General features: G+C 43.4%; 1 protein-coding gene across 1 annotated transcript in view; it reads right to left on the reverse strand.

The window, feature by feature from the left end:
* Positions 1 to 24,831, reverse strand: part of faf1 (Fas (TNFRSF6) associated factor 1) — a 103,164-nt gene that overhangs the window by 44,416 nt on the left and 33,917 nt on the right. Inside the window, exons 8-12 of the mRNA XM_083768005.1 lie at positions 22,026 to 22,112; positions 6,398 to 6,493; positions 6,104 to 6,227; positions 5,915 to 5,978; positions 5,724 to 5,805 (exon numbers count right to left, since the gene is read on the reverse strand). Coding sequence (XP_083624131.1) covers positions 5,724 to 5,805; positions 5,915 to 5,978; positions 6,104 to 6,227; positions 6,398 to 6,493; positions 22,026 to 22,112 — 453 coding nt within the window. The remainder of the gene's footprint in view (positions 1 to 5,723; positions 5,806 to 5,914; positions 5,979 to 6,103; positions 6,228 to 6,397; positions 6,494 to 22,025; positions 22,113 to 24,831) is intronic.

Raw genomic sequence — 24,831 nt, forward strand, 5'->3', positions numbered from 1 at the left:
GGCCACCCACGAAGGCAGGTCGGCCAGAGGGATATGGGATGGAACCTTGAGGTCCGCCCACATCAATTATCTGGAACTCCTAGCGGTCTTCCTCGCGCTGCAAGCGTTCGAGCCGCTCATACGGGGTTGTCATGTCCTCGTCCGTACCGACAACACGACAACGATGTGCTACATCAACAGGCAGGGTGGACTGAGGTCCTTACGCCTGCACACGTTGGCATACAGGCTTTTGACTTGGTGCGACGGGCGTCTTCTGTCACTGACAGCCTGCCACGTCCCGGGACTACTGAACGCGGGTGCAGACCTGTTGTCCAGAGGTCCCCTCCGTTACGGCAACTGGTCCCTACACCCGGGTGTAGTGGAACAGATCTGGGACAGGTTCGGGACTCCGGTGGCAGACCTGTTCGCTACAGACGAGAACAAGAAGTGTCCACTCTTTTTCTCCCTGAAAGGCTCGCCAACTTTGGGACTGGACACGATGGCACATCGGTGGCCTCGGGGCCTACTCTATGCCTTCCCTCCACTAGAGCTGATTCCCTTCACCTTAGCCAGGGTGAGGGTTCAGGGCTCGGACGTGCTACTAGTGGCTCCAGCCCGAGGGTCCTGGAGACAGGACATTTTCCCCCTCCTCTACGACCAGCCTTGGCGGCTCCCTCTGTGGAGGGATCTGCTTACCCAGGCGGGTCGCGAGATATTCCATCCGCGCCCACAGGACTTAGACTTCTGGGTGTGCCCGGTGAGGGGTCGACTCTAATAGCCACAGGCTTGCCCCCTAGAGTCATTGAGACGATCTTGGGGGCCAGGGCCCCTTCGACTAGACAGCGGTACAACACGACTTGGAACGTGTTTGTGCGCTGGTGTGCGGCGAGGCCGGAACGGGCCGTTCTTTTTCAGGACTCGGTGGTTCTTATCCTAACCTTCTTGCAAGAATTGTTGGATAGACACTTGGGGAACTCCTCAGTGAAACTCAACCTGGCGGCCATATCGGCCTACCATGTGGGTATGGACAACAGACCAATAAGTGAGAACTTATTGATTCGACAGTTCATGAGGGGTGTCAAGCGTGCTCGGCCGGTATCTAGATCCTTAGTTCCCTCCTGGGATCTGACCTTGGTACTGCACGCTCTGTCGAGAGCCCCCTTCGAACCGCTGGACACGGTGGGTTTGAAGTTTCTCTCACTTAAGACTGCCCTGCTGGTCGCCTTGACTACAGCGAAGCGATCTAGTGACATGCACGCGCTCTCGGTGAGTCCAAGCTGCATGAGATTTAGTGGGAACGGTACCAGGGTTTCGCTCAGGCCGAACCTGTCGTTCCTGCCCAAGAACTTTCCTTCCGGATGTACTCCGGTAGACTTGGCGGCTTTCCACCCGCCCCCTTTCGCATCGGCGGAAGACGAGAGGCTGAACAGTCTCTGTCCGGTCAGGGCGCTGAAACTGTATGTAGACAGGACTGCTGCCTTTAGGAAGGGCAATCAGTTGTTTGTCGCATGGGACCCTCAGAGAAGGGGGAATCCCATAACCAAGGTGAGACTTTCACAATGGGTTGTGGAAGCCATACAGTTGACCTATGCCGAGAGTGGTACACAACCCCCGGAGGGTTTGCGGGCTCACTCTACGAGAGGCATGTCTGCATCCTGGGCTCTTGCGAAGGGAGCATCACTTCAGGATGTGTGTACGGCGGCGAGTTGGTCGTCCCCTTCGACTTTCGCCACGTACTATAACTTGGACGTGGCATCTCTTGGAATTGCTCACGCCGTTCTGGGAGCTGCCGCTAGGTGATGGGACAGTTGGGAACAACGGTCACACACGCGCACTTCAGGAGATAGAGCCTAGGGCATATGAGATGGGGAACCATCAGCCCGCGTCTGAGTGCTTAGACAGTTTTCACTGGCTAGCTCCTTAGGTAGGTTCTTGTCTACTGGGCCTGTGGTCCAGATAGCCTCCTTGCCTTTCCTTCTCCCCACGGGCAGGGGACTGCTGGGGGAGGGGTCCCGGGTCGGGCCTCCTTTTCAACTGGTGGTAGTGATACGGGGGGTTTATGTACACCCTTAGGCGATTCTTGAGCGAGATGAGCTTAGATAAACTCTGGGTTACTTTAGTAACCTCAGTTTATCAAGCGAATCGAGCGAGAGAATCGCCCTTACTACCCTTCTTGCTTAGAAAGAGCACAGAAAAAGGACTGGTTGATAGGAATGACGTCTTTTCCGGCTGTGTGCTGCTTTATAGGCTCTGGGCGGAGCTTGCAGCCACAGTCGTGACAGACAGCTGCACGACCCAATCAGTATTGTTTCGTGAGTATATGGATTTATTCTGTGTTGGCACCATGGAAATGGCGCCACCCTTAGGCGATTCTCTCGCTCGATTCGCTTGATAAACTGAGGTTACTAAAGTAACCCAGAGATAGTCTGAATGACACATTCCAGACTAGTTCCTTAGTTTTGCTGCATAACCCGTTTTCCACGCTATTTAATCCATGTTTTGTGTGTTTAATTCGCCGTTTTGTAATAATTGAAAATAAATAGCAGATTTGTCGCGGTGACGAGGCGGACGCGTTATGATGACGTTAACGGAAATCAACCAACCGCCGGCTTGCAAGGGCTTCTGGGAAACTGAGTTCAATGCAAAGTGAGTAGAGACAATCTTAGCTCGCTTTGGTCTTTGACTCAAGGCTCATACATAGTCTGGATTTACGGTGGTGGGGTGACCACCGAACTACAACATGACGTCACGAGCCGCGGTGAAGAGCAAACCACCGCCACCGCTCCAGCCCTTCTCTCTGTTTTTACTCACCACCGCTCAACGTTATTTCAGCTCCGGTGGTCAGCTCACCACCGGAGCGGTGGTCACCTCACCACTGAAAATCCAGACTATGAATAGGCCTTAAGACCCGGATCAAGGAAGTGGCTTTTTTTGTCGGCTCAATAACAAATCATTGGAGTGTTTTCAAGCAGATTTTCATGGATCAAAGCCGCAAATACGTCGGCGTATGCTCCAAATCCCGGTATATATATTAACTCATCCACCACTAAATGGCAGTAGCAATAGTTCAGCACAGGCCACCATAGATTTGTTCAATTTTTTTAGAACAAGAGTTGTAAGATTTGTCTTAAGTCATGATTATAATGTTATCAATTTGAGCCGCTTTAAAAATAAGTTAAAAATGTATTTGGCCTGGAGGCACTTCAGAAAAATCTGTTAAATCAGTACTTGGCCCAAATTCAACATTACCAGTGATTTTAAAAGCAGATGTCATCTCCCAAAGGCTGAGACAATTTGTATTTAAATTTCCACATAATAAGTAAGTGATGGAAGTAGATCTATGCAAGTAAAATATTAATAACAGTAATATTAGCAAAAAGAAAACACTGAGGATTTTACCGTGTACTAGGCAGTGATAATTCTCTGAGTCACCCTCTCCCAAAAGTATTTCTGCAGACTTGACAGCGTGAGGTAGTAATGGAAGATTATACCTCCCGGTTTTGGGGGAAAATGGAAGGTGGGGCTTTTCAGAGTAAAATCTGCCCATCTGCTTGGCACTCTAGTGCCTTTATTTTGACAAACTCTGGCAGCATCACAACTGTTAAGCGAAAGGTTTTCCCATGACTACTGTGTTACATAGGAAAGCACAACAGCCATCATAAGCGACAATGTCGACATGAAATGACCAACAACTCTCACACTGTCTCCAGTCTGCCATGTTGCCCTTTTCTGCAGGAAAGGCACAAATTAAAATCTCCAGTGTTCATTTATCCATCATGTGCAACTCCGAGTGTGTGTACACAACAAAATGTACCCTTACAGGTCCATTTGGCTACATTTGTGCTCATGAGTTCTATTAACACTGAGGATTTTACTGTGTACTTGGCAAGTTGGCAGTAATGAATCCTTGAATATGCCTCTCCACAAGGCTATGAATTTTGATGTGTCTTTGTGTGTGGCGGCCAGAGGACTGGAGGGTGGAGGAGAGTGGGGTTAGTGTGATTAACCACTGCGTTGATGGGGATTTAGCAGGGATCGTGGCCAGTGATGGGTGGCCTATCTGTCTGTACGCACTGACTAACTACTGATCCCCCAAAGGGTTCAGCACGGCTCAGCTCAGTCTAGCAGCCCAAAGCATTTTCATTAAGGGTGGATTGAGTCCATCTCAACAGTCGCTACCCCCTCCCCCAGCAACACACACCTTCAGAAATACTTCATCAAATGCAGTGTTTTACTTAGTGATTATTCTCTCTCAGCCTTTAAGAGAGTGAGACTGATTCCCTTGTATATAAAATCCACCGAATCCTCCTCCACGCAAATCTGACCCACACCAATATCCACTTAACAAAGCTGGTCTGTGGCCAGCTATGATGATGTGGAAAAGAGAGACAAAGGCCTATATTCAAAACAGAGGGAAGAATGGTGAAAGGGGTGGTGGATAGACGGATTGAAGTGAGGATGGACTATAAGAGAGGCCAGCCGGGTTGGACACAGACCAACCAGGCAAATATTGGTACATTATGTCAATAGCTGCAAGTTGCAATTATGTTTTCTAGTCAAATAACTGTGTCAGATAGCATTAAATCAATTGACATTTATTTTCTACTCCCATGATGTTTAGCTGGCAAATAAAATTGAGACAGTACTTGGTCAGTGTTTAGCTTGAACCAGCCACTGTGTCCAGTAGATGATAAAATTAGGTTCCTTGCTCTGAGATGAAGATTTTACAGCACTACCATGAGTGACCATGGTTTGTCATGAACCATGTTTGAACCATGCTGTAAATATATGAACCATAGAGTCCCTATTCAGTGAAAATTGCCAATATTGTAGATTGGCTATTTTCAGCAAAGATATTTGTTGTAGAAGGGAAAAAGGAGGGGGCCAATAAATAGGAACTGCTGTCAATGAAGTATACAGAGCTTAAAACAACATGACAGACCATATGGTTTGCAGTTTAATTCTCCACATTTCTAATGGTCTCAAACACACCTAAAGCAATTTCAAAACAAGTGACTTAAATTTTGGGCCCTTGTATTGTTTGTGTGTATGTGTGTGTGTGTGTGTGTGTGTGTGTGTGTGTGTGTGTGTGTGTGTGTGTGTGTGTGCTGCTACTGTGGTACAGTACAGCTCGGAAGCACAAGGGACACATGGGCCATATTGTGTTGGCTTAAAAGAGGAGATCAGTTGGGCAGCAGGCAGTGGGCCAAGCTTCTATCTTCTTTTTCCTTCCGTTTATCATCCCCTCTTCTTCCTTTCCCTCACTCGTTTCTCTCTCACCACTCCTCCCACACTCCGTCTTTCCCATCTCCCTCCCTCGGTGCGCCTGGTGATCTGAACGCCCCCTAACATCTTGCTGTGTCCTCACAGTCTAATAAGACTGTAATCCACACAAGCTGTCAGTTGATACAAGCCTCCTTAAAAGGACAAAAACTGAGAAATCTGCAGGGGGGGGACCGGCTAAATATAAAGCCTCAGCTGTCGGGGTGAAAATTTGATGCAGGTTTTGATTAAAATCAAACAGTGGCTCTGACACATCCTCAATGAAGGGGTGTGTGTGTGTGTGTGTGTGTGTGTGTGTGTTTGTGTTGTGTGTGTGTGTGTGTGTGTGTGTGTGTGTGTGTGTGTGTGTGTGTGTGTGTGTGTGTGTGTGTGTGTGTGTGTGTGTGTGTGTGTGTGTGTGTGTGTGTGTGTGTGTGTGTGTGTGTGTGTGTGTGGTGTGTGTGTGATGGAGTGCTACTTACATCTCTAGCTTTGCCGTAGAAGGCCTCTTGAGATGCAGACTCCAAAGTTCCAATGTAGAACATCGGATGGACCTCTCCATACCTACACACACACACACACACACACACACACACACAGTTCAATTTCAGAACTCAAACTTTAATTACAAAAATAATGTATGTCCGTGCAAAACAAATTTGACTTCGCTCACCTTGTTGAAAATTCGGCAGTAAAGTGCAATAAGGCATCACCTTCATTTTCACTATGTTCTGGCACTGCAGGGTGACACAAATGAAATTAATGAGCGTTGGGTGTGTTAATGAAGAGTTGTTTCATAGTCTAGTCAATAGTACTACTTGAAAACAAACACAGCAAAACCTCTTTGACTCTTTGTACGTACTCATGGGGGTCTTCCGACAAGTTGAAGCTCCCATTCCGAACATCTCTGAATCATCCACGCCGAATTCTGAAGCGTCTTCAAAATCATCTCCTTCACTGTCACTGATCATGTGGACATCTGCACACTGCAGGAAAATAATAATAAAATAAATTATATATATATATATATATATATATATATATTACTAATTTACATAATTACTAATACATTACAGTAATCAATTGATATCATGACTGTATTATAGATAACTACGGTATATAACATGGAATGAATATTCTGTGTGCGTGCACATGCCTCTTCTGTGGGCTCTTGGGTATTGGCAGGTGAGGACCTTCGACACACACTGAGGTGATGGCAGGGATAGCTGATCCCAGAGACAGCTAGCGTCATCTTGAAAACAAACAGACAGAGAAAACATCAGTTAATAGCAAAAAAACACGCCATTGATGTTCATGTTAATAAAATACAAGTTCAAGGCTGTTTTTCCCACTTTCCCACATTATGCGAGTTTGTAAAATATTATTTAGTTATTATCTTACAACGAATCAACGAAAGCTCTGTCCATTACAATATGTAGATTTACAACCATTGAAAACATTGAAGGTTTAAGAGCATACATTGACTGTCGAGTCATCAGTGTGGCAATGTAGCAGAGCCTGCTGCCTACTAGTAGCCTAATGCAACTTGCTATAAACACAATGTAGCAGAGCCTGCTGCCTACTAGTAGCCTAATGCAACTTGCTATAAACACAATGTAGCAGAGCCTGCTGCCTACTAGTAGCCTAATGCAACTTGCAATAAACACAATGTAGCAGAGCCTGCTGCCTACTAGTAGCCTAATGCAACTTGCTATAAACACAATGTAGCAGAGCCTGCTGCCTACTAGTAGCCTAATGCAACTTGCAATAAACACAGAGAAACAAACAACAAGAGTTGTGTGGGGTGGGCCACAAAAAGAAAATCAGTCGCACATTTTGAGAAACGATTCATAAAGGCTGCGACCAAGCAATACATGATTAGTAATGCAGTGATCACATAACAGCAGTTTAGAAGGATAAAGTTGTACAACATCATCCATGAGTGAGTTACTAGCTGCAGTCTGGAAAAGCCTCCAACTTTGGACCCAACATGGATACAATACAAGCACCGTTCTGTCAATAACATGAAGAGAGCGTCGGAGCTAAGTGATGGAACTAGGCTGAGCATTACAGGCAACTGACTTCATTGTGAAACAGTTAACATAATGTAACAAAATAAAAACTGATTATGCAGGCCAGGGGTTCTCAACATGTGGGTCGCGACCCCTCGGGGTTTCAGTATTTATTTATGATATATTTTCTCTATTATTAAGGTTATTGAAGTGGTCAATTTGTATTGGGGGTGGGGAGGGGAGCGGGGGTCGCAAGACATGGCCAAAGCATTTCCAGGGGTCCCCAGCCAAAAACGTTGAGAACCCCTGATGTAGGCTACTACGCATGTAATGGTTGAACGAGATGGTCAGCAAAGGCTGAAACATGCTCCTCCTAGTTGGTTTATACTAGTATGGTGGTGTCGTGTACCAAAAAGAGCAGAGCAAGCCTACATGACAATGCAGTGTAATCTCATAGATCTACTAAGTTATAGCTAGTTAATATATCACTGATCCATCCTAACTACTTTGTTACTTTTGGCAAGTGACACCCCTGCGTGATGGAATAGATACTATATATATTCTTTAGTGAACTATAAACGCAGGAACAGTGTGGTAAAGTGGCATGCACATATCTGCAAACACGCACGTGACATGGATCACATTATGATCGGTCAATTTTACATTTGGCCGATTAAATAGATTGTTATCAGCCACATTGGCCGGCCCTTAACAGAAACCTGATGTAAAGTACATTGGTGCATTTGAGTGGCCGGAAAAACTATAAAAAGCAACACAAAGCATTCCATTTATGGTCTTAACTACAAACATTCTGCCTATATAGAGCTCTGTGTTGCTTTGCTCTCATGAATTAACTAAAGCAAGGCATGGTGGTGGGTCAGAGTGTGCACAGCCTGTAGCTGTCCATTGGACATGTCTTTAAGTGAACACTTAAAGACATCAGAGGTTGCTCTTGTAAGGATTTGGGCTATGTCAATGGACCAAATGCCTTTATATTAATTACGTTGGCTGATAATCAAGAGGGAATGAATGACCCATCAAGGCAGAATCATTTTTCATACAATTTAGTTAGGCATCATTAAGCTCTGAAAAGAGGCTCATTGACCTTTGGACTAAAATGGTTTCTTAGACCATTTCGTTGTTTTAAGACATATACCAGATATGATTTTAGAACAAAAACCAGCCCATGTTCCTAAACGGGGTGAAATCTTGATGAGCTTTACCTCCACCTGTACCGTGGTGCAGGGTGGTAGTTTCTACTAGAACACCACCTGATTAATGAGCTCCCACACCCCAGACTGGAAATGTCTTCATTCTGCAGGGACACATTATAACTAGTCTCTCAAGGCCCAGGCCCTAGGGACAGCAACAAGGCAACAGGCAGTAACAAAGCAACAGGTAGTGCTGCTGTAGGGTGCAGTCACAAGGCATTTAAAGTGTACAGGGAAAGGTTGTCTGCTTCATAAAGAGAACAATGTCACACGCGAGTGTCCAAGCAACGCAGTCTACTTCATAATACACATACAATAATACCTATTAAATTAAATAACAATTAAATAGTATTAAAATGTACTGTACTGTATCTGAATGTTGACTTAACAGCATGGTTCTCGTGAGGCCACCGTTTGACAATCTCAACAAAGATCACTAAATCAACAACTGATGAATACATTGAGTTATGAGTTGTAGGAATTTATCCAGGTCCGTTTATCTACTCTCAACATCTACTCTAAATAGTCTTGCCACTTGTTGTGACAATGTCATATGCATGTAATTGTGAAGAGCAGAGCAGAACCTAGAAGTGCTTTTCTGGGAGAGTGAACCTCCAAACAGCGTGACTGAACCAGGGCTAGGCAAGATAAGATGCAGAGAAGCTGCTCGGCCCCTGCAGAGGTTCTGTGATCTGCTCCATTGTCAGGTGTTAGCACGGACAAAGAGCAGCTGGACATTGTTGAATCAGGAGAAGATTACATTCAACGCCAACAGAGTCTGAAAAGCAGTAGAGAGACTGCTGGAGTATTGCCTTCTCATTTTTTTAAAGGAGTGATTCTCTTTGCTGACCGCCGTTTCTATAGCAGGAGAGAACAGTGACAAATAGACCGTGACAGCAACATAGACTTAATAGTGAGTAGTTGCTATTCAGCTCCTACTGATAACTAAAGAAAAAAGACGTTGCACAGTTTTCAACCTATTCACACATCCTTATCTATTCTACTCACCAAAGCAACGTAGCAACAATCATCACAGCAAAAAGGCTGCGTACCTCTATAGCACAGACTGGATTGACTAGTATTTACTCTAATCTAGCCTGTGAAATATTATGTTTTACTTTTTTATAAAAGGTACACTTAATGTAAGATAATGAACCATATATCAATGTTCCTCAGGAAAGGGAAGACAATTTTATCATTGTCCATCACCTAATGACGCCTGTAAAAAAATGATAATATTGACCATTGTGTCTTAAATTCCCACCAGCTCAATAACTGAAGAGGGGATATGAGAAATACAGTATCTCCCCTGACAGATAGGGAATGAATAATATCCTGCTCTCTCTCTATCCCTGTTGTCTGAAATTAATAAAGCTGGCCAAAATAAAATAAAAAGGCAGAGGCTTCATTGAAATGCACAGCTAAAAGCACACAGAGGGGGGATGACATCAGTCAAAGGCCAGCACTGGAAACACTAGCCTTGCTGGCAATAGTGAATCATATCTTGGTTTCAAAATAAAAAGTGTGACAAAAGGGACAAAAGGAAAATATTTGAGATTTCATTTGCTTACATCACTGTAGATAACCAAATTAAAATCCACCCCATGAGACCCCAAACAGTCAATCAGCCGAGGTTACACAGAGAGAGAGAGAGAGAGAGAGAGAGAGAAAAAAAGAGAGAGAGGGGGGGGGGGGGGGGGGAGAAGAGGGAGAGAGATTCCATTTCTCGTCTACTGGTAATTAGCAGCCAGTGTACTTCGACAATGAGGAATCTAAAAGTGTCACGGCAGGGATAGCCGAGTATTCCTGGAACACCTAGGAAGAGCACTTAACTGAATTGGCTTGTCCTTGTTCATGTAACTCAACTCTGACCAAGTTAATTTAACAGTGGGTTTACCAACCAATATATTATTGTGCTCTTCATACAAAGAAGAAGTGTAAATGGGATGGAGACAAAATCGAGCAGTAATTGTTGTTGATTGCTGAAACGAAACGAAAACGAAACGAAACGAACGAAAACTAGAAAAAGTGCCCTTCTGGGCACAGGTCTCCAGTCTCCACCAGGAGGATAGGAGTGCGTGTGATGTTTGGCAAAATGTTTAAGAGTAATATAAACGTTCTGAGAATAGAATAGAATCTGAGAAATCCAACAGACTAGTCTTGATCACATGACTACAGAGATCATGTGTACCGATTTGTGTGAGATTTGGATGAAATCTGTGCGACTAACATAAACAATGCGTTTTGCAGAAATCGGCCTCATGGTGGCGCTATAACCGGCAGACCGGAGGGATGCAGGGAAAATGTTTTTCTATGGCCTCTAGGGAGTGTGCATGCATAAGTTGTATCAATGCAGTTATTAGTAAAAAAAACAGGAATTGCCCTGTTATAGCGCCACCGTGAGGCTGATTTGGAAAATAATTAGTGGCATGTCGTCCTCGGCCTAGTGGAAATGGCCTAGTGGAAATGTGCGTATATAATTTCACAAAAATTGCACACGTCTTGTGACTTGTGGCATTTTGTTCGAAACGGACCAATGATGTGAGCTTTGGAAGCCAATCTTAGCTAATCAGGATGGAAGATGGGAAATGGTGCAGATCCGTGTTGATCACATGACTATGGTCGGAGATAGTGTATACCAAATTGTGTGATGTATGGATAAAATGTGTTAGACGAATGGGTTCGTCGTTGGCATCCAGGGAGTGTGTGTGCAAAGTTTGGCATGGATCGGGCCAATGGTGCCGGAGATTAGCTGGTAACGGACGGACGGACACACGCACGCACGGACGGAGTGCAAAACATACTCTCTCCCCATGCCTTCGGCCTGGTGGAGACAATACATTTGTATTTTCAGAATTATGGGTGCAAGGCCTTGAGCTTAAACTGCTTTGGTTACATAGACAGTACCAAGACATGCAGAGGCTGAGTCTCAGTGATGTAGGAAGGGGATTAATCTCTATTCTTGCCATGCTGCAACTGAATAGAAAATCAAACATTTGAATCTTTAACAGGGGCTGTTGAGAGGACTCTGAAAACACTTCACCCTTGTCCAAAAAAAAAGAAAAAAGAAAAGAAAATCACAATGAGGGGTTTTTCACTGAGGGGCCTAATAAGTGTATAAATGAAGCTGATCACTTCCCCCGCCAATGGCAGCCTGGAGAACGTGGGTTGACATGATGTCGGGAGGGGTTGAGTGCCTCTCAAGCCTCTTCCTCGCTTTGACCCGGGGGCTCCTCCTGATGTTGAGGTACACAAGTGCAGCTTTGCGGCTCACTGGTGAAATGTGGAAACAAGGGCGGAGTGCCGCAGGGCACAGGGGACAAGGTTAACCCCCCCCCACCACCACCACCACGCATGACCCTCTCCCTTATCTCCACACAAAAGGACAGACTCCTCTTTTTTTGATTCTTTTAATTAACACTTGCATTGACGCTCGAAGCATTCAGTGGCCAATGCACGGAACATTTTTTCTCTTCCCCCCCATTCCTCACTAAGCCTTTCTTCCCCTCTCTCCCCTCCTTTTTCCTCCCTTTCTCTTGCTTAATTTGCCGTTTCATTTTTTTCCTATTCTACTGTGGGCAGTGTTTGGATTAGGTGTCTGGCTGAGAGTGTGAGATAATTACTACTGACAGCTGTACTGACGGCAACCGCAACACCACTACCACCTTACTCCCCAGCTCTTTGATGGCGGGAGGGCAAAACAGTGTCATGGTGCAGGAGGACAGAGGGAGAAATGGGGGGGGGGGGGGGGGGGGGGGGGGGCTGGGGCAAGGGGAGGACACCAGTGTGAGCTTGAGAAATGTAGGAAAATAAAGACTTGAAGTGAGGTGAGGAGAGAAGAAAGAGGGAGATCGCCCCACCCATAACACCTGTTGCTTTTCGCTTCTCAAGGCCCTCAGTGTATTGCTGAAGACATGTCACTCCTCATTAGGATCTGGGGTCCTGCACAGAAAGACTAAGGTTCACCCAGCCAATGCATGTACATACGAGCACAAACACATTTATTGCCACTCGGAGGGGTGGTGTAGCCCTGTGTTACAGCAGAAGGTCTAGAGGCGACCAAGCTAATGGGAAGGAACATTCCCTCTCAGACAACGACGGAACACCTACTCAATATCCTCTGCTTTAAAGAAAACCATTAAAGAGAGTGACAGACAGAAACAGTGATTGATACCATAGAGAATGGATCGAGGGGAAAAACACAATAAGAGAATGAGATGGAGAGAATAACTCCTGCTCCGAATGTCACCTGAAGGCAGTCAATCACACAGGAGGGCTCTGTCTGAGCTTATTACTGAGCCCTGTTGCTATGGCAACCTCGAGATACCCCTCACCCTAACCTCAGCCACCCTCAATATGTCCTTGGATTCAAAGACCTGCATCAGGTAGAGGATTCCATTAAGGCAAGCTGGGAAACAGAGGCAGGCATCAGCCGATGGGGTAATAGACCTCTGAGGCCCCACAGCGTTAATACATTAGCAAACACCATGAAACACTGGATAAATGTCAGCAATTACTGGGTAGGAAGGGGGGGGGGTGAGGCTGGAGAGATGTGAGGGATGTAATGGAGATGATCCACTTGCTGCTTATCACTCCTGTGTGTGGATGAAAGACAATCAAAACTATGAATAAATCCAATAGTGTTTGAAACCTGTCCTTTCAATACAGTAATGCTCAAGTAATCTTTATTGCGACCGTCTTACTGGTTGTATCTATATACAGTGAATGTCACAGAACAAAAAACAGTCAATGACACTTTGCACTGCTAACAATGATTACTTCCTTTTTAAGTCCATATTTAGTCTGCAATCACAGACTTTATTCTTCTTGTTTCTAGAGTAACCCTAAAGTTTGCTGGACTACTTTTCCCACAGGCGCAGACAGGAGTCAACCCACAGAGCCTAGTCCCTCCACATGCCAGAATTGTACCTCCCAGTCCCGCCAGAGTAGTTCCGGAGTGGATCCAACGGATTGTGTGGCCCTGGTCTTTCCCTAGTGGGTCTGATCGAGGGTAGCTACTGGGACGTAAGTCGGGACTTGATCACCCCGGCTGGGTCACCCGAGTGAGGGGTATGAGGTTCGCGAGACCCGAAACCCCATTGACCTTGGGATACATCACTGAGGATACGTCCCAGGTGCATCCAAGCGATGTATTTTCGTTCTGAATAGATATAAATGTATTTGTGCATTACATTTTCCCATTGACACAAATGGGAAAATGCAAAGACTCACATTCAAGTATTTGACCATAAGGGCTATAATTACAAAACTTCATAATAATTACAAAAATGAATTAACATATAATTACATCATCAGCTTCATGGTGGCGCTATAACAGACCACTTTAAGTTTTGGCCTATAACTCTTGAACCATAGGTCGTAAAATAATTTGAGTAAGGATAGATTTTCCGCCATTTTGAATTTTCTTCAAAACACACGTTTTGATCCTCCACCTGCAGATTTTGTCCAAATCTCACAAACATTGGTACACATGATCTCTGAACCTATCCGATTAAAACACCACAGGCAGAATCCATAGATGGCGCTGCGAATGCAAAATATGTAACCGAACTTTGGGGGGGGATAATTTGGGGGGATAAATCCCAAATTACTTACACATGATCACAGGAGAGACGTGACATCGTAATTGGCTAGCAACATTTGTGGGAGGGGCCTATATTTGCGACAACAGCAACCACAGGGAGCGACAGCGGCAACCACACTTTGCAATTTTTCAACAATTGCATCTTTCTAGTTTAATTTGTTGCAGGCCTCAAATTAAATGTTACTTCAAACCACTGTTATCAAATCAATTGTTTCATTTCCCAAACCACTACACTACACTATCACAAGTATTCTGCATGAAGCATCAGTTTGGCAGAACTTGCCAATATACTACACTGAGTTTAGATCAATGAGCCATTTGACTACTTTCGGGGGAATTAAAATAGTCAAAAGTTTGTCAAAAATGCTTACTGTAATTAGGTGTGTGGTTTTGGACTCTGCTGCAAGGTGAAGATAGGTGGGAGTGGCTCACGGGAGCAGTGCCAGGATTACTTTAATTAACACAGGTATTTGATGCTCTCCATTTTTAGTTTGACTTACTACTCGCATGCGCACACAAACACACACACAGGTGTGTGTAGAGCAGGGAAGCGCTGAAACACCTAGGGCTGAGCCCTAAAGAGGACGTGATCTGCACGCGATTCTTTTGGAATTCAATATTAGACAATACTATCATGAAGTCTCTCCCCTGGATTAAAGTGCCACAGAAAGTGACTAATGCAAAAAGCACAATTATGTATATTTGATACAGCATTAACATTTAATAATAAAACAAACAGGCTGGGCTTGATTTAATTCCACAATTTGTGTATATCTATCTATAGACATCTACCAAGGGTTAACATGAACTCAATAAACATAGCTTTAGACCTATTTGAGAACTTCACAAATTGCCAGTGAAATTCAAAACAACATTAACCAGTGGTCAGCTAGGGCCAACTTTCTTATCACCTTCAGCAACTAAATTAGAGTATACCAGTAGATCACAAAGGCTGTGCAATAGAATTGAAAGATTGGGGTTATATTGCTATAATAAATGATTATATAGCTATAATTTATTTAGAGCTAATATTATAGCTATAAATTATATTATAGCTATAATGAATTATAGCAATATAACCCCACATTTTCTTTTTTTTGTTCAAAGAGGAAAGCAGCTAAAGCACTAGCTCCAAATGCACCTGTTACTGGCATAATCGCACCATCATTTGCATAAAGATTTATGGTGTGGGTTGCAGGGAGGGAGAAGTAAATGTAACTGATTTGGGAACACTTTATAGTCCAGACTCCCAGCACTATAGCATATTAGCACCTTTGTTAAGGCAACATAAAGACTGACAGCCATAGCTTAGTACTGTAGGTAGATGACTAGATGTGACAGGAGGTTGAGATCCCATGAAAATATCAGAGTGACAGAGACACAGAACGTACTGTCCCCATAACCATTTGGCAACACTGTGTGCGTGTCTCTGTGTGTGTGTGAGAGCTGAAGCAAAAAGACCTGGGGCTACAGCCCAATAGCCATGCCCTAAACACACAGCTGGTGTAGAGCGAAGAAAAACCTGGATCACTCAATCTCTGTCTACTCATATTGCACGCAACAAGCTTGTTACATAAAGTACAGTATCTGCAAATATGATTTGACTCAAGACTGTACAATACTCCCTGCTAGACTTAAACACATCACCTGGCCACAGCTAGTGCATTAATAGAGTAATCAAATATTTGAATATCAAAACGCTATTCGATACTGCAAATCTAAATTTGCTAATATTGTTTTTAATACGTTTTTATGTTTTTTTATGTATTGCTTTTCTACAGCAGACATGCAGCGGTGAGCTGTTGTTTTTAATGAATTTCTTTTTTGTATTCAGACAGCCAGCAATGAGTAAAACGCTCCTAAAAACATGAGTCTCTGTAACACATCTAGGGGCCACAATCTGCATTCAAAGATGTTCCTAGAATCTTTGTGATTGGTCGAAGAAAATAAAACTTAAATGAAATGACTAACCAATCAGGAAGTAAAAAAAAATGTTGACATATTATTGCTTATAGCAGCTTTAAGTGCTAATCCATTCCTGTCCGATTTCTGTTTTCATATCATATATAAGCCTACTGTACATGGGTTTAGCCACTCAATGCATGCATCATACACTCAATGGGGACAACTACAGTGTGTAGTTGTACTTTTACTGTTGGTGACTTTATTACTGTAGTTTGTTCAACAAGTTAGATTGGAGATGTGTTGTGTCGTCCGGTCCAGTACAGTATAGCAGTACTCCCTCCTAATCATTATTATCCACAGTTTGGTGACACTACAGTAGCTCTTGCCGTGATGTCATGTTTCTTTTTCTTATTAATCTTTCTTTATGCTTATCCAAAAAAGGAGCAGGCATGCACCTTATTAAAAACAAACAGCTACAGTATGTAGCGATCATAGTTATAATGGTCACGAAAGAGTGATGTTGATCAATGATTCATAGCCTGCTAGAATGTAATCATAACCTAGCTCCTTCTAACACTAATCATAGCCATTATAAAGACCTGTTGTTGAACATTTAGGCTTGTATGAATTGAATGAATAACATCGCATCGTTTATTTCAACCAGCGCCGTTCCGTGTATCTCTCTCCCGCTCCTGTATAACTCCAACAACGTAACATGCTATGCTGCACCGTAGATTGGTCTTGCACATCGAAAATAGCAGATCTACAATCTCACAACGCACCCATCCGCATTGTGGACTTAACTTTGATTCTGAACAGCAACAGCTGCTGTGCATTTTGGCCAATCAGAACGGCAGCTGCACAGCCTGCACTTCACCGGCTCGCCTGTTACTCACTGGTCGTTTCCGAATACTTTTAATGCTTGGATGAAAAGAAATATGATATTTTACCGCCAAATAATAAACTAATATTTGAATATTATGGTACTCGAGTTGACTACCAAAGATCACGTGGCATAACCGTTACCACAGCATAGATTGCATTCAACTTTTACGTCCCAACGCCTCATACCACCATGCACTGAATAAACTGTTCCATTGTTCAGTGCTACTTGAGTATTATCCAGTCTGATCCAATTTCAACTTTGTATATGGCCTTGAATAGACCACAGGACAATACACAAAGAAACACATTGAAGGGACAGTATCAGGGAGGGTGACGTAAAACAAAAAAGCTAGTTTCTCTCAAAGGTGAGAACTTTTCTCCAGGAAAATGCCATATGATGCCCGAACAGAACAGAAGACAACAACACATGCCACCACTTAAATATTCTCTTTCTCATAACATGAACAATGAACAAAAGGAACAGATAAGTTAATCAATTAAGTAAACTATAATTAAACAGTGATGCACCCCATGGTTGTGATTTTTTTTGTTTTTTTCTAGTCTTTTATCACCTCTATATATAGAGTGTGTGTTGCAATAATTGATGTGCCGAAGTGAAAAAACTGCACAGCAGAGGCAAGCAAAGGTTGCACCCAGCTGGGCCTGTGAACTAAACTATAAACCACCAACTCTTGTCGCCCACTCCAGCTGCGCTGGAAACAACTACAGTCCCCATCATCATGAATGCTCACAGCTTTCATGATGGGGGACACGGTGGGGCAGTCAGTAGCGCTGTCACCTCACAGCTAGAAGGTCCTGGGTTCGATTCCCGCTGGGGACTCTGGGGGCGTGTTCCCTCTCCGCGTCAGTGACCATACCCTAGGTGAGGTTGACGAAAGGGCCTTTCTGTGTGGCGTTTGCATGTTCTCCCTGTGTACCCTGTGTAAAGAAGCGGCTTGGATTCCTCATGCATATAAGGAAGTATGAGGTCAGTCTGTTGCTCTCCCCGGGTTGGCAGAGGGAGTAGATAGAGCCCAGGATTAAAATAGATAATTGACACTGGGTGAAAACACTGGGTTACACAATCGTGGGATAAAAATAATCTCTTCACTGAAGAGATTTGGTGTAAAGGGGAAAAAGGAGAAATATTGAGAGCACTAAGGAAGAACATAGGCCAGGGTTTACATGTAAGTGCTTAAAATATATATAGGAAAGCTAAGCAGGAATCGACTGCAACCAGGCTAGTGTGTAGAGCAAAATGTAATCTGAGGCCCTTGCTGTCATAGCTGGGGTCGCACTTGTAAAGATTTGGCTTTTGGTGACTAGTTTTTTAATTTTGGCATGGTGTTAGGCATGGGTATAATGATTTCAAAAAGCTGTGCAAATGTATTGGGAGCACCCCCTAGTGGTCTGTTTACACAGACTCAAATATTAGACACGGGTATGGTTGAAAACCAAAATAATTGATAAGAGATTTTACAATGGATTCTGTTACTATTGGGTGTGCTAAATAACATACAAAAAAAAAAAAAACAACCAACCAGAAAGGCATCGTTTTCAAGATGGCATCCATGGTGGCTAAAATGAGCTAAAATGCCTATAATCTGGGATTTAATATGTAAACAAATCATAACAATTATGCACTTGGTAACTACTTTTTGAATTTTGGCATGGTTAGGTTTTCAAAAACCATCGCAAACTAATTTGGCTCGTATGTATGCTATTTAGCACACCCAATGGTAACAGAATCCATTGACAAATCTCTATCAATTATTTGGGGTTCCAACCATACTGACATATCTAATAGTGTTTTCATTGCAAACAGACCACTAGGGGGCGAGCCAAATTAGTTAGCAATGGTTTTTGAATACCTTATGCCCATACCTAACACCATGCCAAAATTCAAAAAGTAGTTACCAAGTGCAATTGTTGTGATTTTTAACATAAAATCCCAGTTTATAGGCATTTTAGCTAATTTTACGCAATGTGGACGCCATCTTGAAAACGATGCCTTTCTGGTTGTTCATTTTTCCTAAACTTTTGGTATGTTATTTAGCACACCCAATAGTAACATAATCCAAAAAAATGAAAAATCTATTTGATCAATTATTTTGGTTTACAACCATACAGTAGCTATATGTATCTAATATTCAAGTCTGTGCAAACAGCCCACTAGCGTTTGCACAGCTTTTTGAAAACCTTATACCCATACCTAACACAATGGCAAAATTCAGCAAAAGCCAAATAGTGGTGATTTCTTACAAGTTCGCCCCCAGCTATCATGTTTATTGGCCCAAAGCCCTGGAGATGAGAACAGTCTAATGAACTGAGCACGGACACACGCATCTATGCTTGCCTGCTAGGCCTGGGCTTTTCTCTGTTAATACTCTCAGACATTTCACTAGAGGTCTAGAGTAAGGGCCATTATTACACTTCTGTCTGTGCTTTTTTAATATCTTCTCATCCAGGAAACACAGACGCTGCATATCCCCGTTAGCCAGGTGCTGACTGAGCCTGTGCTGCCACAATGAACCCTGATCTATTCATGAGCCTGGGGCATCATGTCTATAGCAGCTTTAAAGTAGCTGGGGATGCATAATCAGAACGGGAATGAAAAAGTCACAAACAAAAAAACAAAACAAAATAGCAGAATTGATAGTTCAGCGCTTAACAAAATATCAGCCATGGTGGCTCATAGCACAAGCGAGTAAGCGACTATTTTGTAATAAAATATCAGCATTGATGTCTCTGCAGTGCATGAGTAAGATTTCTAACGAAATATCAGCCTTTGGTGACAACCTTTTTGCAATAACATGGGGAAAGGCCTCGTCAAAATATCATATCAGCCTTGGTGGCTCATTCAGCACACAAGTCAATTAACTTTGTAGCGCGCTAGAACTATCAATATACCAGTGTTTGTGTACCCACTACTTTCACTGTGCTGACATGCACTATATCTCCTATTCACACAATACTTTAAAAGCTAATATCAGCATCCAGTTGGCACAGGGCTTGCCTTAAAGGACCACTTCATCCTTTTTCAATCTAATATAATTGGTCCTCACTAATTATACTGTAATATGGGAACATATTTCGTGTACTCTGTGTCACAGAGAAGGGCTGTGGACAGTTCAGAAACATGCCTAGCAGTGAAATCATCGATACTAGGCCATTTGGTAATTTCAAACAATATTTCAAAACATTTTATTACATCTAACTCGCCCCACCTACCGGTACTTCAAATGCAACACGCGCGTTCCACAACCCCACAGGGAGTGCAGTGCCCGGTGTCGAGTTAGTCCGACCCACGGTTGTGCAGAATCTCCACAAAAGGCCTCTGCCCGGGCCACAGCTGACATCACAAGGCCTCTGCCCGGGCCAGACTCCATATTTGGGCATGCCTAAATACGGGTTCGTCCCAACGACTTCCAACATCAATCTGACATTTGCATAGACTCAATATTTGGGCATGCCTGACAAAGAACCCAGCCGGGCGCACTAGGTGGTCCCCGGAGCTCTGTGCCTGGGCACACACGCAGGGCCCCTGCCCAGTGCCCAGGCTCCCACGGGCGCTGTTGTTTCTAGTTGTTTTAGTAACGCGAGAACAATGGCTTCTAACTTTAATAATAATAGTAATAGAATGCCTGCAGTTTCTATTAGTTTGGCCTTGAATTCCCCATAATCGAAGGCCAAGTGGTGTGTATTAAAACAATTTCACAATCCACAAAACATTTTGTATTACAGAAAGCACCTTACAGCTTCAGTACAGCAATATCTGTCATAAAATGTGGTCACTACTGTACATCATGTAATGCATCCTGAATACATCTTCAGAGGGTTCATACGACGGCTGTGGGGTAACACACTTCCGCTGCAAGTGCCAGTATTACTGTACTGTTGCTATCACACTGGAAAGGGAAGTGATATGCCATTCATAACACAATGGCAGTTTCAAGCAATGCTGAAATGCGGTATAGTACCACTTGCCCACAAAGTGAAGTACATTTTCAAAGTGAAGTGAATTTTTTCGTGATGTGGTTTATGTTTCTGGCTCTTACTGATCTATTGACTGGAGGAGGCCTAGATAGACAACTGTAGCAGCAACAGTAGAGTCACATCACAGGTCTATAGTGTGAAAGGTATAGGGCCACCACCCCCAAAAAAAAGTAAACTCAAAGGATGCACAAGGTTTTGTCCTTTGCACTAGCGGTTATCATTTGCTTTCACTGCTGAATCTTAAAAGCATAAAAACAGGTGCAGTCATTGTTCGTTCTCTTTTGACGGAGGATCTGTACGATGGAGAATGGGTGGCACACAGAATAGAGTATGCCCATCAAAACAGAGCGAACGGGGGAGGTTATTGTTAAGGCACCACAAAGAATAAAGTATGCAACTACACCTAAAATACACAGAAAGAAACAATAATGCTCAACACCAAAGAGATCAAAATAAATGTATAAAAGAGCTCAGTGTTAACACACAAATGTGTGCACAATAGCTCCACAAAGTGGAATAATAAACCTTTCCATACAATTAGCATGGGAACACATATGCTGTCAAAGAGGGCCAGAGACAAAAAGGGTCACGGGTTCCTGAAGGTTCTGTATGAGGGCTGCTTCTGATCAGTTTGACTGTGTCCTGGTTGAATGGCTACGGAGAGTGACCCTAGGGCGGGAGAGGTCAGGGAGACTCCATGATGTGAGCTTTAACATCCACAGACAGAGGACATGGGACGGGACCCCTCTGACATCTTAATTAGCTTCAACATCTTACTTTCCTGCTTTGGACAGATGGTTCTGGCATGGCGAACAGTAATGTGGAACTGTTACTATTTCACTTTACCCCTCGAAATATTGCAAATTAATAAGCGGTATAAGAGTTGGCCTCAGTTCAACTTTTTAATAGCATGAAATCATCCTAGATGAAAGAGCTCATTTCCGATAAACTCAAGATCTAAAAAGACACTAGAATTAGTACAGTGACAGCCAAGACAAACATGGAAGCATTTGCGATGGCCAGATTTCTATAGCAAAGTTGAGACAGATGACTGCATTCTACCAAATAGCAGATCATGATTCTACCAAATAGCAGACTTACAAGTAGCTACAAAATTAATGCGTAGTGTGTGTGTGTGTGTGTGTGTGTGTGTGTGTGTGTGTCTCTTACAGAGTCATCAGATGCCGATGCTGGCCATCCATCCCACTGTTGATGCCGCACTGGGATATTGGTCAAGTCTGAAACGTTTCTCTTCACCTAAAAACACACAGAAAAATAATAAGAATCATTTGAAAGATTTAGATATTAGATCCTACATAAAACTAAGTACAAACAATTCGCAAAGTGCACAATTACTTTTTCTATGCACCCCTGCCTGCCATAACAAGCATGATGAATTATTTTACACCAAAAAGGAGGATTCATCAAAATCTGTCAATAACCCTAGCTGTATCTATTTAATCTGTCCATCAAATGTAGTGAGGATTATGTGACGGCCCTCTATGATCAGTAACACAAGGAATAATGAGAGTGTGAGAGTTCTAAGGAGGAGTGGATTCAAAAGGAGGGAGGGATGAGAAGGGGAAAAAAGGGAAGGGGAGAAAAAGCCAGTGTTATAGGCATTCTTGGGATGCCTCGGCTAATGCCCTGCAACAACAGCCCCACGCTCTGAAATGAACAGTATTTCTCTTCTCCCATTCAAGCGCAGTCGCTGTATCTGCACCACTTAATAACATTCCGTGCTTTTAAACAGTTAGCGGTCAGCCAGCGCCTGTCGAGCGCCGTGTTAGTTGTTCGGCAGGTCGTTGGTTTAAAGCCTCGCCGCCAGCCCGATGTGCGCCGGTTGTGGCTGATCAAAGCCCCGTCGGCGTCTGAGCGCTGGCGGGCCACGGATTCTAGCGCATTACCCGGGCAGAATGCTGCCCTGTGGGCCTGCACGGCTGGACACAGACGCTGAGAAAACTGACCATTGTTGGAGCAAAGCTCCCTAGACACACAAGTCAAATCCTGTCTTTGGAACAACAGCACTGGGAAGAGATGTATCCTTGGGCGTATGCAAGGCTGCTGGTCACGGAGGTGGAAACTTCAAGAACGCTACAAACACAAAGTCAAAGCCAATGTCAGCCAATTGTACACCTTAAAATCCTCCGTGATAATTTAATTCAGAGAGTGTACAAATGTAACCAAATGGACCTGCAAAGGTACATTGTGTTACATCGTACACATGGATAAATGAACACCAAGTATTTTACTGTGAACTTCTAAAGGCATTATTGAAGTATCCAAATGCAAAATTAGCATCTATCCATCCGTCATGAGATTACAACCAAATACTATAATTACAGTACTAGTCTCCTGCTCTTAACTTTATATATTTATTACCCTCCCATGGCCAAGTACTACTAAATGAAACAATTTAAATCCAGACTAAGAACATTAAAGGGACACTTCACCCTTTTTGCAAAAAAATATACGTTAATGACATTTAGAAGATTTAGAACACTTTCCTGGGGGTCTTTATGTGTGTAATATGTTGTTTTAGATATTTTAGATTTTAGCAGTGTCTATGTCATGGACACTGGGCTCATGTACTTCCTGGACTACATGTTGTCTCAGTAAGACAGACCTCCCCCTATCCACAAGAAGCAGTGCACCAAAGAATTATGGGAATTGTAGTCCAGGAAGGAAGTGAGCCCAGTGTCCATGACTTCCTAGACACTGGGCTCACTGCTAAAATCTAAAATATCTAAAACCACATATTACACACAAAGACCCCCAGGTAAGTGTTCTAGATCTTCTAAACGTCATTGTTTTGCGTAGTGTCCCTTTAATAAAACAAAAAATGAACAGAATCCATCTTGTGTCTTCCTGTCCTAAATCCCACACCACCATACTGCAGAGCAAAGTCCTTATGAAGAGACGCCACACGGCCAGGCTAGCAGGCTGGGGTCAGGCCGGGTGGCCAGTGTTATTACAGAGTGTAATATCTATGTTTGACCAGCCAGACTACAGGGATTTGACTGACCGGCCAGCCAGCTGACGGCTAGAGGGGTATAAACACTAGTAATGAAGAGGCTGCAGTCAGAGGTTAAAGCAGCATCTGAGAAACAACAAACTCCCACCATGAAGAGGGTGAGACAAGGCGACAGGCAGGAGGAGGTAGGAGCAGAGCCCATCTGGCAGTGGAAGGCCTGACCTACCAAATCCAGCCTCACCACAATCTACACAACCAGATACTGCCAATCAATTAGTCCCAAGTTATACTTCATATTTTGCCGATATAATACTTGCATTATAAAACAATAAAATCACACCCGTGTGAAGTGAGTGGCGTTCTTATCATCGTACATCATCCATTTATTGTCAATGGCATTTAATGTTTGTGTTAGGACAAGAATCTACACTATAGCTGAATATAGGAGGGGCTAGCGGCCCTCAGTAATCACACCCGTGTTAAGTGAGCGGCGATCTTATCATCGTACATCATCATACATCATCTCATTCCGGCCAATCAGAATTTTCGTCCTCACCTTCGTCTTCAATGTTTGTGTTTGCATGAACACTCAAAATTGTCCATTCATTTTCAACAGCATTTAATGTTTGTGTAGGACAGTTTGTGTTAGCATACACTAAAAGCTGGACATAGGTGCCACCGCCCCTCAAAAATGCCACATGGCAGATGATTAACCAAGTATTCAATACTTTACTGTGTATGTAAGACACATCTTATATAGATTCTTGTTTATATGTAGCCAATATTTTCATTATGGCTCCTACACCTTAGTTACAAAGCACAGGCTGTGAAGGCCAGTACTTTCTGCTGCTGTGCTGCCCCCTGTCTGTCAAAAATAGATATAGTTCGATAGATATATTTAATACATCAAAGATTACGATTATCATTGAAGCCTGTGATGGACATTTGTGGCTAAACATTTAAAGCAAAGCATTACATATTTTCCATCCGATATAAAAATGC

This window comes from Protomyctophum parallelum, assembly GCF_964188405.1.
Source record: "Protomyctophum parallelum genome assembly, chromosome: 6".
Taxonomy (NCBI): Eukaryota; Metazoa; Chordata; class Actinopteri; order Myctophiformes; family Myctophidae; genus Protomyctophum; species Protomyctophum parallelum.